General features: G+C 48.2%; 1 protein-coding gene across 1 annotated transcript in view; it reads right to left on the reverse strand.

The window, feature by feature from the left end:
- Window positions 1-17,950, reverse strand: part of BMS1 (BMS1 ribosome biogenesis factor) — a 334,476-nt gene that overhangs the window by 193,249 nt on the left and 123,277 nt on the right. The window contains exons 7-9 of the mRNA XM_086922425.1: window positions 5,599-5,720; window positions 5,122-5,318; window positions 4,173-4,312 (exon numbers count right to left, since the gene is read on the reverse strand). Coding sequence (XP_086778551.1) covers window positions 4,173-4,312; window positions 5,122-5,318; window positions 5,599-5,720 — 459 coding nt within the window. The remainder of the gene's footprint in view (window positions 1-4,172; window positions 4,313-5,121; window positions 5,319-5,598; window positions 5,721-17,950) is intronic.

A 17,950-nucleotide genomic window follows, 5' to 3' on the forward strand; every position in this document is an offset into this window, starting at 1 on the left:
TTTTCTATCTTAAAGGTAAGTAAACCCACATAAAAACATGCTTTAAAAGTGTCTAAAAAAGAGAATGAAACCCAAATTTTGCAGGGACAAACGACCTAGCAGAACTGAAAGGAAAGATCTGTGGCTCAGCTGCTGATACTACCCTAGACGGCTCTGTGTTTTCACCAAGAGAGAACAAAATGCTACTGCCAAGTGTGCACCCAAAGAAAATCCATGCCAACCCCCACCCAATTACCACTCAATGGTGGTTATTTCCTACTCATACCAGGATATAGAGAGACTGGAATGTATGTGGCAGGTGATTTGAGTTAAGCAGAACGGTCTTCTTTTCTCTCAGTATAGAAGCACTACCAAAATCCCCCATGAGATATCCCTTTTGTCCTTACTCGCCTTCCACCTGCCCAGTTTCTGGTATGCTGTGTGCAATATGGTATATGTCTCATTGGGTTAAGAGACTGTGTGTAGGTTCAAGGGTGCCCAATGAAAACAACTCTAATTGATTACCAAAACTGTAGTCTCCTTGCAGGTTTAATCGGTCAGTCTTTGTGAGCCTGAAAAATGTTGTGCTGCTTTGCCTATACCTCTGGCTGAGAACTTGTGAATTGCTTGTGGGCCGGGGGTGGGCAGGGGGGTTATATAAATCTACTGTCCCATCCATGCCCAACAACAGAATGAAGTGGTAAGGAGACAGACTAGTGCTGTCTCTTCCCAAAACAAAAGTTGTTTAAAAAACGATTTTCCCTTTCTGTGATTACTGTCTTTGCATGTGGTTGTTACAGTTTAAAATTGCAGATTTGACCTGCCTGTGATTGCATAGGTTATCACCTTTTTTGTGTTTTAAACTTGTGGTTTTCCCTGCCCATGATTGCTTGCATTTAACGTGTTGAATTGTAGGATTTGCAGTCCAACCTCTGTAGTTCGTCCCTCTCATTCCTTGGTGACAAATCTGTTTTCCCTCCAAATTTCTCCTTTGCTCTGTGCGAAGACCTGTGTGTTAAAACAGTGCACCCCCAGCCACCATTTTTGTGTTCACAAACCCTATTTCTGATCCTGTGCCTCTATCAACATATTTAATTTAAATATACTTCCTTCCTTTATATATCTATATACTTTCAATGTACTTATGGATCTATATATTTATCACTTTCTTCTAATTTAGCATTTCCAATGCACTAGCCTATTTCTCAGCCTATACTTCGCTCAATATATCTTCTAGCCCAACCTTCTGACTCATCTCAAACTTCTTTGTACTACTCCTTCCAATGCACTAGCCGATCTCTCATCCTATACATCTATCAATATATCCTCTACATCCACTCTCTCATTTATCCCAAAACCCATACCACTACTATGATCGCCAATATAACCCTTTCTAGACTCTCTACTGCTCTACCCCTCCTTGCATCATCGGACACCCTTTTACTACACCAATACCCTAAAACAAACCTTTCTAAACTCTCCCCTCTAACTCCTCCCCTCCAAAACACCTTTTTACTCATCCAAAAGTCTCTTCCTACTGCTAAGACCTAAAAAAAAATCCTTCACTCTTTTATCCCTCCACTATCCTTTTCAATCAAAATTAACAGACTAACATGTTCACTTCTCAAATTCCATAATAAACTATACTAATATACTGCCCAAATATCTGAATAGCATATCTACTACTCAAATTACTTCATATACTCCAAGTAACAGACTAATATCCACCACAGAAATTACCTCATATTTCACCATATTAATTCACCACTAATCCTTTATAGGCTTCCTGAATGCGTCAAGTGATAAATAAATCCAAACCTTTGTCTTCCTCTATCCTTCTGCTATCATTCCAAACCCAAATAACTGACTAACCTATCCACCACTTAAAAAGTACTTGCATGTTTCACTATACTAATTCAACACTAATCCTCTATGGGTCCCGGAGTAGCGTGCTACCCGCCGAAAAAAAGGGCTTCGACGCCTCGTCAGGGGTAGTAAGCGCTATATAAATGCAATACAAATAACAATACAATACAATACCTTGGCTGAGAAAGTGTTGGCAAAACCCATACTTTAATGGCCCTTAGGCAACAATACCATTCTTGTCATCTACAAAAGCTCAGCAATACAATAATATTGAGATGAATAGATTAATTCTGACATTTTTGAATTTTGGATAGAGCTTGACTGGCCCTTGTCTCACGTGAGTATACCTAAAGAAATGTTAGGGGTTTGATTTATATCTTGACAGTATGTATACTCCACTGCAACCACTACAGAGTATACATACCACCAAGATAAAGGTCCCCTGCCTGATTTAGATGTGGACGTACCATAGGTTTAACACCTTCGACGCTCATGACGAGCTCAGCTCGTCATGAGGTACACCTCCATACACTCATGACGAGCTGAGCTCGTCATGAAACAATGGTAATCATGAAATATCAGCACAGGAGGAAAATAACACTAGCATCGATGGTGTTAATCATGGCAGAGACTATTTACTTCTTCTCCACCATGATTAAACTTCCCCAACGTCACTGAAGTGTAAGAGATGTCGGAGGCAGACCACTGACTTAGATGTGTTGAATTAGAGGTAACTTTTCACTGGCAGTATGAGGCATTACAAACTGCTAAATGCTCCCCTTACCATAGGATAGAACTCCAATGGTGAGGGGAGCATTTTCATTTTCAAAACTTTTGGATTTCCTTTTTGAAAATATAAAAGAAACCTGCTTAGTGCACAGCTTCATCGTGTGTTAACAGAGCTTTACACTAAACTTCAAAAAGCATCGACAGGAACCACTGTGATGCTGGTTCCTGCAAGTGCTTTTATAATTGGCTGCCTAGTTGGCGGTCATTTCTCAATTTTGCCAGTACCACCTCCATCAGGGTGGCAGAGTAATTTACTCAGTTTCCCTAAAGGAGAAATGTCACCCGCCAACATCTAAATTAGGCCTCAAGTGTGCCCAGCTGCCAACCACAAGTGGTACTTCGAATCTTCTTCAGAAGGGCACTTGTGCACCACTGCAAAGAAGTCAACCAGGGACAATACTCTAATTCCTAGTGTTTGGAGAGGAGCAGATCTTTAACAGGAAGGCAAAGCACAAGTTACAGCAGAATAAAGTAAGCATGAGGGTCCTCTAGAGGAAGGGAGCTCTGTTGGAGCAACAGGTGATCTTGGAACACAGCACTCATAACTAACTCATAAAGCAATGGTGTTCAGGGAGTTGAGCACCTGTAAAGTGTGGTGAGCTTGACTGCACCCTGACCCACCCAGTACCAACATTCCCTACGAGGAAGCCTGTACCTGGCCATTTCCAGCCCTAGATAGACTTTTCTTTTTCTTTTTTGCCCTAGGCACAGAGTAGTGTAGTGTTCGCTGAGGTCGGTCAGACTTTTCTCGAAACCATTTTAGGAGACTTTGGTTTCTCCAGAGCCATAAAGACTAAAAAGCTTGACAGTACAGGTTGGCCTCAATCTCTGCCCCCAACCCTGCCCCAACACACACCACTACCCAGAACTAAAGATCTTGTGGATGCTACCATTTCTGTGTGTGCCCCTGTTAATCAAAAATAATGGCTACAATTGGCTGGGTACTTTTCAAGTTGGACCACCTCTGGTATGTCCAATGCAGCTCAATTAGCAAACACCATTTAAACTGGTGCCATCTAACTATCCCCAGTGCGACAAAATGATGGCTACATGATTCCTGATACCCATAAAAGTCATGACTTATGGTGGCCCTTTGGCAGACACATTAGGGAAAGTTTGATAAATTGCAGCATTTGGTCAGTACCTCCTGCCTCATTGGCTGTTTTTATTAAAACCAGGAGTTTAAGAAAACTGCTGGGAACGCCTGAACCTTTACAAATAGGATAACATTGGCCATAGAGCTACAATGGAGATTGGGATGATTCTGCACCACATCACTTGAGGAAAGTTGCCATTTAAGTGCTAGGCTTTGGAATGCAGCCTAGATCAATGAGCAACAACCATAGCTCAATGATGGCCAATGTGAAGCAAAAGTGCATGAGAGTACAAAAAGATAAGTAAGGACGCTATATGCCTCATACACCACTGAAAACATTAGGAGCCATGGTTATGAATGACAAAAGGGAAGAAAAGAACATCACTAAAAAGCTATGCCGGGGCACCAGAGGCCACCAGCAAATATTCTTTAATGAACATACTCTGCATCTTCAACATCCTCGGATCCCAGCGGTTTGGAGTCCATGAAAAGCGAGACTTTGCTTGAAGACATCTTGGAATCTATTGTGGCATGGGTGGCGATGAGGCCTTGAACCAGCTCATGGGAAGGTTTCTTTGCCCGCTGAAATAGTTAAGCAATATTATTTTTTTGTTAAATGAACACGGTAGAGATACTTTAAGAATTTTTTTTTTAAATTTGACACCAACATTCTTTTTTGGCACTTTCAGAACTTTTTTTAAACTGTACCCATTGTTCATGGGTGCAAAGGGTGCTTGCAAGCCCAGTTTATATTTTCAACGTTTTTGTGCCAATATCTTATTAATATTTATGTTATGTTTTCAAAGACTAGTTTTACCAAAATCCCACTTTTCTTATATCATTAGCATACGATTTGTAAAACTGAACCACTGTGTATAAACTGACATCAATATATAACCAATAAGCAAATAAATAGAAGTTGAAATGCTACAAATACTAGGTTTCAAAGTTATGTGACTGTGTCACACAGTCCTCTGAAACACAGCTTGTCTCTGGTGAAATTTGCTTCCCAAATGTTGAATGAAACTCATAATGTCTTTTAACTTGGGAGCATTGAAATAGCTAGTGCATGCCTTGAAGTGTACTATTCCTGGCATACATAAGTTTGCGTGGTTACAGAATAGAGGCTTTCAGTGAGTGTGGAAAACGTGATGCATCGCAAGTGTATTTCTGAGGGTGCCACCGCTTATTCAAATAACAATTCAATTCAATGCAATCGAGCGACTGCAGAAAAACAGTCACATGCAGTGGTCAATGTGGCTAATATCTCTACTAGCGTTAACAGTAATCCGTTATTCACGCATTCTTACATATATAATCTCATTACAGCCTAATTCCACATTAATGCCCCTTGATGAGACACAGTATGTGTAGACAGCATTTCTCCTCACCATTTCTTCTTGTTGCGCGTGGTTGGCTCCAAGGTCAATATATACAGCATCCTTGTCATATACCACTCCACCAACTCCTGATAGCGGGGCATAGATCACCTTCTCCTTTTCTGACAGGGAGCGCTTCTTCTGATGGTCAGGGAGGGGGCAAGGGTCCGGGAGAAAACTTACATCACTGACCGAGAAATCTCCCACTCCTATGGAACAGAAGGAGGACTTCTTTAATAAAATACGTCTACTAAAAGGTTCAGAGACAAACATAGTTCAACAATGGAATTAGGTAAGCAAAGGTAAAACCGGAGACTGAAGGGTGTATACAGGTTACTATCGAGCTTCAATTACAGAGGTGGTTATTGATGGGGGTGGGGGGGGGGGGGCACTCTATGTTACATTAGCAACATGCCCACAGTCCACAAAAGGCTCTGCTACCCAGGGCACGTAAAACCAGTGACAAAAAAGTTAAAAACTTTTGCTTACCAGGAATATGGACTTGGGTCTTGTTCTTCAGGTATGCACCCCGGAGGTACCCATATAAAGACACCTTTCGGTCACACTTTCCATTGGATCGGATGTCCTCTGGATCTGTCAGATCTTCCATTCTGAGAGAAAAGCAACAAATGAGATGAGAGCTTCACATGAGGAAATAAATAGGTAATTGCAAGTTTAAACATCTAAACGGCTAGGTCATTTGAGAAAAAGAAATAATGATATGCCTGCTAACTGGTCATGCGAGTTTCAGAGACAAAGATGACTGAAAGTGCTCAGACAATATCTTGGCCAGCCTTGATAATATGAAATATGGCAAGTACTTTGTCTTTTGGAACAATCCATGTACTTGGGTCTCGTGAAAAACGGGAGCCAGGCCCGTGGGTGATATGACCAATTTGGTAAGTAGGATACACTTAAAACAAGCATTTGCAATGCAATAGGTCTCGCATTAGGAAAGTTTGAGCTATTGGTATTGTAAATGACACATTTTGTATTTATGTGTTGGTTTTGAAAATAGCTAAATTAATAGCTTTGTCATTTACAATGCCAATAGTTTTAACTTTAGCAAATGTGACACCTATAGCATTTGTAATGCAATATGTGTTGTATTTACGTGACTTAGATGTATTGATATTACATATAATAATTTTTTTTTAAATAATTAATACTTAAATAACAGTTATTGTAATTTATAATGGTAATAGCTTAAACTTTTGTAAAGAACTTTTGTGAAGATTATGTTCAGTGTATTTTATTGTGACGAAAATCCAAGAACAGAAGTGAAATATTAACATCTTTTTTTGACATTTGTTATAAAGCTTGAAACAATGAGAGAAGTTGTTGTTGAATGGTTGCACAGATTGATGCTGTGGTGGCGCTGAGTGATGTTGTGGTGGCGACGAGTGATGCTGTGGCGTTCATTGATGCTGTGGTAGCGCATAGTGATGTAGTGGTGGTTCTGAGTGATGCTGTGGCGTTCATTGATGCTGTGGTAGCGCATAGTGATGTAGTGGTGGTTCTGAGTGATGCTGTGGCGTTCATTGATGCTGTGGTAGCGCATAGTGATGTAGTGGTGGTTCTGAGTGATGCTGTGGCGTTCATTGATGCTGTGGTAGCGCATAGTGATGTAGTGGTGGTTCTGAGTGATGTTGTGGTGGCGACGAGTGATGCTGTGGCGTTCATTGATGCTGTGGTAGCGCATAGTGATGTAGTGATGCTGTGGTGATGCGATAGATAGAGTGAGGGCGATAGATAGATAGAGTGAGGGCCATAGAGTGAGGGCCGTAGAGTGAGGGCCATAGAGTGAGGGCCATAGAGTGAGGGCCATAGAGTGAGGGCCGTAGAGTGAGGGCCATAGAGTGAGGGCCGTAGAGTGAGGGCCATAGAGTGAGGGCCGTAGAGTGAGGGCGATAGATAGATAGAGTGAGGGCCATAGAGTGAGGGCGATAGATAGATAGAGTGAGGGCCATAGAGTGAGGGCGATAGATAGATAGAGTGAGGGCGCTAGAGTGAGGGCCGTAGAGTGAGGGCCGTAGAGTGAGGGCCGTAGAGTGAGGGCCGTAGAGTGAGGGCCGTAGAGTGAGGGCCGTAGAGTGAGGGCCGTAGAGTGAGGGCCGTAGAGTGAGGGCCGTAGAGTGAGGGCCGTAGAGTGAGGGCCGTAGAGTGAGGGCCGTAGAGTGAGGGCCGTAGAGTGAGGGCCGTAGAGTGAGGGCCGTAGAGTGAGGGCCGTAGAGTGAGGGCGATAGAGTGAGGGCGATAGAGTGAGGGCGATAGAGTGAGGGCGATAGAGTGAGGGCGATAGAGTGAGGGCGATAGAGTGAGGGCGATAGAGTGAGGGCGATAGAGTGAGGGCGATAGAGTGAGGGCGATAGAGTGAGGGCGATAGAGTGAGGGCGATAGAGTGAGGGCGATAGAGTGAGGGCGATAGAGTGAGGGCGATAGAGTGAGGGCGATAGAGTGAGGGCGATAGAGTGAGGGCGATAGAGTGAGGGCGATAGAGTGAGGGCGATAGAGTGAGGGCGATAGAGTGAGGGCGATAGAGTGAGGGCGATAGAGTGAGGGCGATAGAGTGAGGGCGATAGAGTGAGGGCGATAGAGTGAGGGCGATAGAGTGAGGGCGATAGAGTGAGGGCGATAGAGTGAGGGCGATAGAGTGAGGGCGATAGAGTGAGGGCGATAGAGTGAGGGCGATAGAGTGAGGGCGATAGAGTGAGGGCGATAGAGTGAGGGCGATAGAGTGAGGGCGATAGAGTGAGGGCGATAGAGTGAGGGCGATAGAGTGAGTGAGGGCGATAGAGTGAGTGAGGGCGATAGAGTGAGTGAGGGCGATAGAGTGAGTGAGGGCGATAGAGTGAGTGAGGGCGATAGAGTGAGTGAGGGCGATAGAGTGAGTGAGGGCGATAGATAGAATGAGGGCGATAGATAGAGTGAGGGCGATAGATAGAGTGAGGGCGATAGATAGAGTGAGGGCGATAGATAGAGTGAGGGCGATAGATAGAGTGAGGGCGATAGATAGAGTGAGGGCGATAGATAGAGTGAGGGCGATAGATAGAGTGAGGGCGATAGAGTGAGTGAGGGCGATAGAGTGAGTGAGGGCGATAGAGTGAGTGAGGGCGATAGAGTGAGTGAGGGCGATAGAGTGAGTGAGGGCGATAGAGTGAGTGAGGGCGATAGATAGAATGAGGGCGATAGATAGAGTGAGGGCGATAGATAGAGTGAGGGCGATAGATAGAGTGATGGCGATAGACAGAGTGAGGGCGATAGACAGAGTGAGGGCGATAGATAGAGTGAGGGCGATAGATAGAGTGATGGCGATAGACAGAGTGAGGGCGATAGATAGAGTGAGGGCGATAGATAGAGTGAGGGCGATAGAGAGAGTGAGGGCGATAGAGAGAGTGAGGGCGATAGAGTGAGGGCGATAGAGTGAGGGCGATAGAGTGAGGGCGATAGAGTGAGGGCGATAGAGTGAGGGCGATAGAGTGAGGGCGATAGAGTGAGGGCGATAGAGTGAGGGCGATAGAGTGAGGGCGATAGAGTGAGTGAGGGCGATAGAGTGAGTGAGGGCGATAGATAGATAGATAGATAGATGGATAGAAAGATAGACAAGAGAGTGAGGGCGATCGATAGATCGACAGACAGACAGACAGATCCAGTCAGGGTGTTAGATAGAGTGATGGCGATAGAGTGAGTGCGATAGATCGACAGATAGAGTGAGGGCGATAGAGAGAGTGAGGGCGATAGAGAGAGTGAGGGCGATAGAGAGAGTGAGGGCGATAGAGAGAGTGAGGGCGATAGATAGAGTGAGGGCGATAGATAGAGTGAGGGCGATAGATAGAGTGAGGGCGATAGATAGAGTGAGGGCGATAGATAGAGTGAGGGCGATAGATAGAGTGAGGGCGATAGATAGAGTGAGGGCGATAGATAGAGTGAGGGCGATAGATAGAGTGAGGGCGATAGATAGAGTGAGGGCGATAGATAGATAGATAGATAGATGGATAGAAAGATAGACAAGAGAGTGAGGGCGATCGATAGATCGACAGACAGACAGACAGATCCAGTCAGGGTGTTAGATAGAGTGATGGCGATAGAGTGAGTGCGATAGATCGACAGATAGAGTGAGGGCGATAGATAGAGTGAGGGCGATAGATAGAGTGAGGCGATAGATAGAGTGAGGGCGATAGATAGAGTGAGGGCGATCAATCAATCAAGACATTTGTATAGCGCGCTACTCACCCGGAAGGGTCTCAAGGCGCTTGGAGAGGGGTCCGCTACTGCTCGAACAGCCATGTTTTGAGTTGTCTCCTGAAGGTGAGGTGGTCCTGGGTCAGCCGAAGGTGGATGGGGAGGGAGTTCCATGTCTTGGCCGCCAGGTAGGAGAAGGATCTGCCTCCGGCGGTTGCTCTTCGGATGCGTGGTACGGCGGCGAGGGCGAGGCTGGCAGACCGTAGCTGGCGGGTGGGCGTGTGGAAGGTCAGGCGGTCGTTGAGGTACTTGGGGCCCAGGTCGTGGAGAGACTTGTGTGCGTGGGTGAGGAGCCTGAACGTGATCCTCTTGTTAATGGGGAGCCAGTGCAGGTCCCTCAGGTGGCCGGAGATGTGGTTGCGTCGGGGGATGTCCAGGATGAGTCAGGCGGAGGCGTTCTGGATGCGTTGGAGTCTTTTCTGTAGTTTGGCTGTGGTTCCGGCGTAGAGGGTGTTTCCGTAGTCCAGTCGGCTGGTGACGAGGGCCTGGGTGACCGTCTTCCTGGTTTCAGTCGGGATCCATCGGAAGATCTTGCGGAGCATGGGGAGGGTGTGAAAGCAAGAAGAGGAGATGGCGTTGACTTGTCTGGTCATCGAGAGGGAGGAGTCAAGGATGAAGCCTGGGTTGCGTGCGTGGTCTGCAGGCTTGGGGGCGGTGCCCAGGGCTGGGGGCCACCAGGAGTCGTCCCAGGCGGAGGGTGATGGTTCCAGGATGAGGACTTCCGTCTTGTCTGAGTTCAGTTTCAGGCGGCTGTTCTTCATCCACTCGGCGGCGTCTTTCATCCCTTCGTGGAGGCTGGTTCTGGCGGTGTCGGGTCTCTGGTGAGGGAGAGGATCAGCTGGGTGTCGTCGGCGTAGGAGATGATATTGAGGTTGTGTTGGCGTGCCATGGGGGCGAGAGGTCTCATGTAGACGTTGAAGAGGGTGGAGCTGAGTGATGATCCTTGCGGGACGCCGCAGATGACTTTGGTGGCCTCGGATCGAAATGGGGGGAGGCGGACTCTCTTTGTTCTTCCGGCGAGGAACGAGATGATCCACTTCAGAGCCTTCTCTTGGATGCCGGTGTTGCTGAGGCTGGAGGTTGGACTAGGGTGCGGTGGCAGACAGTGTCGAACGCTGCGGAGAGGTCCAGGAGGATGAGTGCCGCTATTTCCCCGTTGTCGAGAAGGGCTCGGATGTCGTCGGTGGCTGCGTTGAGGGCGGTTTCGGTGCTGTGGTTGGCTCTGAAACTGGACTGCGAGGGGTTGAGGGATCTATTAGTCTCGAGGAAGGCGGCAAGTTGTCTGTTGGCGATTTTCTCGATGACTTTGGCAGGAAAAGGGAGGAGCGAGATGGGGCGGAAGTTTTTGAGGTCGGTGGGGTCCGCTGTAGGTTTCTTCAGTAGGGCGTTGAGCTCGGCGTGCTTCCAGCTCTCCGGGAAGGTGGCGGTGTCGAAGGAGGTGTTGATGACGTCTCGGAGTTGGGGCGCGATGGTGGAGTCGGCCTTGTTGAAGACGTGGTGGGGGCAGGGGGAAGTCGGAGATCCGGAGTGTATGGTGTTCATTGCGCGGGCTGTGTCTTCGGTGGTCACCGTGGTCCAGGTGCGGAGGGTGGCGGTGAGGTGCGTTGGTTCGACGGTTGGGTGCCTGGATGGTGCGGCGAAGCTGTTGTGGATGTCAGCGATCTTGCGGTGGAAGAATGAGGCGAGGGAGTCGCAGAGATCTTGTGAAGGGGTGATGTCATTGTTGCCGGTGCTGGGGTTGGAGAACTCCTTGACGATGCTGAAGAGTTCCTTGCTGTCGTGGGCGTTGTTGTCCAGTCGATCCTTCAGTGATTTCTTCTTGGTGGTGCGGATGAGCTGGTGGTGCTTGCGGGTCGCGTGTTTGAGCCAGGCTTTCTCGAGGGTGCGGCAGGTTTTCTTGGAGTCCTTGAGTTCGTCGGTGAACCAGGGGGCCTTCTTGCTTCTGGGTTTGCTGGGGGGGATCTTCAGTGGTGCGAGGTCGTCGGCGCATGCGGTCAGCCACTGCGTGAAGTTGCGGGCTGCTTCGTTGGGGTCCGGTGTGCTGGCAGGTGGGTTCTGGCTGAGGGAGGTGGTGAGCTGGTCGGCTCCAGCTTCTGTGTGGGACCTGTTGCGGGTGGTGGTGGGTGGTGGTTTTTCTGAAGCTGAAGTGGACGCAGCTGTGGTCGGTCCAGTGAAGCCCGGTGGAGTGGCTAAAGGCGATGTGCTTGCTGGATGAGAAGACGGGATCATGCGTGTGGCCGGCGTAGTGGGGGGGGGGTTTTGACCAGTTGCTTGAGTCCGAGGTTGGCGAGGTTGTCCAGCAGGGTGACGGAGTTGCGGTCCTTGTTGTTCTCCAGGTGGAAGTTGAGGTCCCCTAGGAGGATGTAGTCGGCGGAGGGGAGGGAGTGTGGGCTGATGAAGTCCGTGATGTCTTCGCTGAATTGTGTGCGTGGTCCCGGGGGTCTGTAGATGAGGGTGCCTCTGAGGGGCGTCTTTGGGTCGGTGTGAATCTGGAAGTGGAGGTGTTCGGCGGCTGCGAAGGTGTCGTTGGCGTCGGTCGTGATGCGGATGGTGTTCTTGTGGACGATGGCGATGCCTCCTCCGGTCTGGTTGACGCGGTCCCTCCTGATGATCTTGTATCCATCCGGGATGGCGATGGCGATGTCGGGGGCTGAGGAGGCGTTCATCCATGTTTCAGTGAGGAAGGCGATGTCTGGTGAGGTTGTGTCGAGGGAGGTTCCAGAGTTCCACTGTGTGTCTGTGGACGAAGCAGGTGTTGAGCAGGATGCACTTGAGGTCGTTGCTGGAGTTTGGCTTGGCGGGCGCGGTGCATGTTCTGAGGCAGGTGAACTTGCAGGTTGTGCAGGTGAAGGATCCGTGGAAGCGTCTCGGGCGGCCCGGCAGCAGGTGGGCTTCCGGCCGGTATTGAGTGCGTTGAGGGCCGCGGCGTCGTAGGTTTGTCGGGTCGTCTTGCGTCGGTGGGGACCAGGGGTCCTGGCGCTGGGCGCGGTCCAGGCGCGGACGGGCGCAGACGGGCGCAGACGGGCTTACCTTTGGCGCACAATCGGCGCACCCGCTGCGCGTGACCACTGCGCGTTCGCGCGGTCGCCATTTATGGCTAAGTGGGAGGGAGGAGCAGCTGGGAGGCGGGAGCGGGGAGGGCACAGAACGAAAAAGGGGGCGTGGCCGCGTGGACGGCGGCGGGAAGCAGGGAGCGGGGCGGGCAGGGGGACTGAAGAACAGAACAATAGGCTGAGTCTTCTACATGCACAGGGGACAGCAGCAGTGACAACAAGCAAGGCAATGTACAGAAATACGAAAATTAATGATACACACGCAAACACGGCAGTGACAACAGGAAACGGCAGTTAACAGAGATGAGAAAGTAATTAAATACACGGAAACACAGCGGAGGGGCAGGGATCAGCGAGGCAGGCAGCTAGGGCGGAGAGGCAGGCACAACGAGGCTGCGAGCAGCAGCGAGGCAAGGGGCACACACACAGCTGGTGGCCGTGTGGTGCGGGGGTATCCTGAGAACAGGTCACCCCCACGATAGATAGAGTGAGGGCGATAGATAGAGTGAGGGCGATTGATAGATAGAGTGATGGCGATAGAGTGAGTGCTATAGATAGACAGATAGAGTGAGGGCGATAGATAGATAGATAGACAGATAGATAGACAGATAGAGTGAGGGCGATGGATAGATCGATAGACACAGACAGACAGAGTCAGGGCGATAGATAAAGTGATGGCGATAGATCGACAGAGTGAGGGCGATAGAGTGAGGGCGATGGATAGATAGATAGATGGATAGTAAGATACATAGACAGATAGAGTGAGGGCGATAGATAGAGTGAGGGCGATAGATAGATAGATAGTGCGAGGGCGATAGAGTGAGGGCGATAGAAAGACAGAGTGAGGGCAATAGATAGACAGACAAAGTGAGGGTGATAGATCGAGTGAGGGCGATAGAAAGACAGAGTGAGGGAAATAGATAGACAGACAAAGTGAGGGTGATAGATCGAGTGAGGGCGATAGATATATAGACAGATAGAGTGAGGGCAATGGATAGATAGATAAAGTGAGGGCGATAGATAGAGTGAGGGCGATAGATAGAGTGAGGGCGATAGATAGAGTGAGGGCGATAGATAGAGTGAGGGCGATAGATAGAGTGAGGGCGATAGATAGAGTGAGGGCGATAGAAAGAGAGTGAGGGAAATAGATAGACAGACAAAGTGAGGGTGATAGATCGAGTGAGGGCGATAGATATATAGACAGATAGAGTGAGGGCGATAGATAGAGTGAGGGCGATAGATAGAGTGAGGGCGATAGATAGAGTGTGGGCGATAGATAGATAGACAGATAGAGCGAGGGCGATAGATAGACAGATAGACAGATAGATAGATAGATAGATAGATAGGATAGATAGGATAGATAGGATAGATAGAGTGAGGGCAATCAATAGATAGACAGAGTGAGGGCGATAGATAGAGTGATGGCGACAGAGTGAGTGCGATAGATCAACAGACAGAGTGAGGGCAATGGATAGATAGAGAGGGCAATAAAGTGAGGGCGATAGATAGAGTGAGGGCGATAGAGTGAGGGCGATAGATAGAGTGAGGGCGATAGAAAGACAGAGTGAGGGAAATAGATAGACAGACAAAGTGAGGGTGATAGATCGAGTGAGGGCGATAGATATATAGACAGATAGAGTGAGGGCAATGGATAGATAGATAAAGTGAGGGCGATAGATAGAGTGAGGGCGATAGATAGAGTGAGGGCGATAGAGTGAGGGCGATAGAAAGACAGAGTGAGGGAAATAGATAGACAGACAAAGTGAGGGTGATAGATCGAGTGAGGGCGATAGATATATAGACAGATAGAGTGAGGGCAATGGATAGATAGATAAAGTGAGGGCGATAGATAGAGTGAGGGCGATAGATAGAGTGAGGGCGATAGAGTGAGGGCGATAGAGTGAGGGCGATAGAGTGAGGGCGATAGACAGAGTGAGGGCGATAGAAAGACAGAGTGAGGGCAATAGATAGACAGAGTGAGGGCAATAGATAGACAGAGTGAGGGCGATAGACAGATAGAGTGAGGGCGATAGACAGATAGAGTGAGGGCGATAGACAGATAGAGTGAGGGCGATAGACAGATAGATAGAGTGAGGGCAATAGATAGATGGATAGATAGTGCGAGGGCGATAGATAGAGTGAGGGCGATAGAAAGACAGAGTGAGGGCAATAGATAGACAGACAGAGTGAGGGCGATAGAGTGAGGACGATAGACAGATAGAGTGAGGGCGATAGACAGATAGATAGAGTGAGGGCAATAGATAGATAGATAGATAGTGCGAGGGCGATAGATAGAGTGAGGGCGATAGAAAGACAGACAGAGTGAGGGCGATAGAGTGAGGGCGATAGACAGATAGAGTGAGGGAAATAGACAGATAGAGTGAGGGCGATAGACAGATAGAGTGAGGGCGATAGACAGATAGAGTGAGGGCGATAGACAGATAGATAGAGTGAGGGCGATAGACAGATAGATAGAGTGAGGGCGATAGACAGATAGATAGAGTGAGGGCGATCAATAGATAGACAGAGTGAGGGAGATCAATAGATAGACAGAGTGAGGGAGATCAATAGATAGACAGAGTGAGGGCGATCAATAGATAGACAGATAGAGTGAGGGCGATAGATAAGAGTGATGGCGATAGAGTGAGTGCAATAGATCGACAGATAGAGTGAGTGCAATGGATAGATAGATAGAGTGAGGGCGATAGATAGAGTGAGGGCGATAGAGTGAGGGCGATAGACAGAGTGAGGGCGATAGACAGAGTGAGGGCGATAGACAGAGTGAGGGCGATAGACAGAGTGAGGGCGATAGACAGAGTGAGGGCGATAGACAGAGTGAGGGCGATAGACAGAGTGAGGGCGATAGACAGAGTGAGGGCGATAGAAAGACAGAGTGAGGGCGATAGAAAGACAGAGTGAGGGCGATAGAAAGACAGAGTGAGGGCAATAGATAGACCGACAGAGTGAGGGCGATAGACAGATAGATAGAGTGAGGGAGATAGATAGAGTAAGGGAGATAGATAGAGTGAGGGCGATAGATAGAGTAAGGGAGATAGATAGAGTGAGGGCGATAGATAGAGTAAGGGAGATAGATAGAGTGAGGGCGATAGATAGATAGATAGATAGATAGATAGACAGATAGACAGATAGACAGATAGACAGATAGACAGATAGACAGATAGACAGATAGACAGATAGAGTGAGGGCGATCGATAGATCGATAGACACAGACAGACAGATAGAGTCAGGGCGATAGATAGAGTGATGGCGATGGATAGATAGATAGAGTGAGGGCGATGTATAGATAGATAGATAGATGGATAGTTAGATACATAGAAAGATAGAGTGAGGGCGATAGACAGAGTGAGGGCGATAGAGTGAGGGCGATAGATAGAGTGAGGGCGATAGAAAGACAGAGTGAGGGAAATAGATAGACAGACAAAGTGAGGGTGATAGATCGAGTGAGGGCGATAGACAGATAGATAGAGTGAGGGCGATAGATAGATAGATAGATGGATAGAAAGATAGACAGATAGACAGATAGACAGATAGAGTGAGGGCGATCGATAGATCGATAGACACAGACAGACAGATAGAGTCAGGGCGATAGATAGAGTGATGGCGATAGAGTGAGTGCGATAGATCGACAGAGTGAGGGCGATAGATAGAGTGAGGGCGATAGAAAGACAGAGTGAGGGCGATAGAAAGACAGAGTGAGGGCAATAGATAGACAGAGTGAGGGCAATAGATAGACAGAGTGAGGGCAATAGATAGACAGAGTGAGGGCAATAGATAGACAGACAAAGTGAGGGTGATAGATCGAGTGAGGGCGATAGATATATAGGCAGATAGAGTGAGGGCAATGGACAGATAGATAAAGTGAGGGCGATAGATAGAGTGAGGGCGATAGAGTGAGGGCGATAGACAGAGTGAGGGCGATAGACAGAGTGAGGGCGATAGAGTGAGGGCGATAGACAGAGTGAGGGCGATAGACAGAGTGAGGGCGATAGACAGAGTGAGGGCGATAGACAGAGTGAGGGCGATAGACAGAGTGAGGGCGATAGACAGAGTGAGGGCGATAGACAGAGTGAGGGCGATAGATAGAGTGAGGGCGATAGAAAGACAGAGTGAGGGCAATAGATAGACAGAGTGAGGGCGATAGAGTGAGGGCGATAGACAGATAGAGTGAGGGCGATAGACAGATAGAGTGAGGGCGATAGACAGATAGATAGAGTGAGGGCAATAGATAGATGGATAGATAGTGCGAGGGCGATAGATAGAGTGAGGGTGATAGAAAGACAGAGTGAGGGCAATAGATAGACAGACAGAGTGAGGGCGATAGAGTGAGGGCGATAGACAGATAGAGTGAGGGCGATAGACAGATAGATAGAGTGAGGGCAATAGATAGATAGATAGATAGTGCGAGGGCGATAGATAGAGTGAGGGCGATAGAAAGACAGACAGAGTGAGGGCGATAGAGTGAGGGCGATAGACAGATAGAGTGAGGGAAATAGACAGATAGAGTGAGGGCGATAGACAGATAGAGTGAGGGCGATAGACAGATAGAGTGAGGGCGATAGACAGATAGAGTGAGGGCGATAGACAGATAGATAGAGTGAGGGCGATAGACAGATAGATAGAGTGAGGGCGATAGACAGATAGATAGAGTGAGGGCGATAGATAGAGTAAGGGAGATAGATAGAGTGAGGGAGATCAATAGATAGACAGAGTGAGGGAGATCAATAGATAGACAGAGTGAGGGAGATCAATAGATAGACAGAGTGAGGGCGATCAATAGATAGACAGATAGAGTGAGGGCGATAGATAAGAGTGATGGCGATAGAGTGAGTGCAATAGATCGACAGATAGAGTGAGTGCAATGGATAGATAGATAGAGTGAGGGCGATAGAGTGAGGGCGATAGACAGAGTGAGGGCGATAGACAGAGTGAGGGCGATAGACAGAGTGAGGGCGATAGACAGAGTGAGGGCGATAGACAGAGTGAGGGCGATAGACAGAGTGAGGGCGATAGACAGAGTGAGGGCGATAGACAGAGTGAGGGCGATAGACAGAGTGAGGGCGATAGACAGAGTGAGGGCGATAGACAGAGTGAGGGCGATAGACAGAGTGAGGGCGATAGACAGAGTGAGGGCGATAGAAAGACAGAGTGAGGGCGATAGAAAGACAGAGTGAGGGCAATAGATAGACCGACAGAGTGAGGGCGATAGACAGATAGATAGAGTGAGGGAGATAGATAGAGTAAGGGAGATAGAGTGAGGGCGATAGATAGAGTAAGGGAGATAGATAGAGTGAGGGCGATAGATAGATAGATAGACAGATAGACAGATAGACAGATAGACAGATAGACAGATAGACAGATAGACAGATAGACAGATAGAGTGAGAGCGATCGATAGATCGATAGACACAGACAGACAGATAGAGTCAGGGCGATAGATAGATAGATAGAGTGAGGGCGATGTATAGATAGATAGATAGATGGATAGTTAGATACATAGAAAGATAGAGTGAGGGCGATAGACAGAGT

The sequence above is a fragment of the Lissotriton vulgaris genome, chromosome 5, assembly GCF_964263255.1.
Source record: "Lissotriton vulgaris chromosome 5, aLisVul1.2, whole genome shotgun sequence".
Classification (NCBI taxonomy): Eukaryota; Metazoa; Chordata; class Amphibia; order Caudata; family Salamandridae; genus Lissotriton; species Lissotriton vulgaris.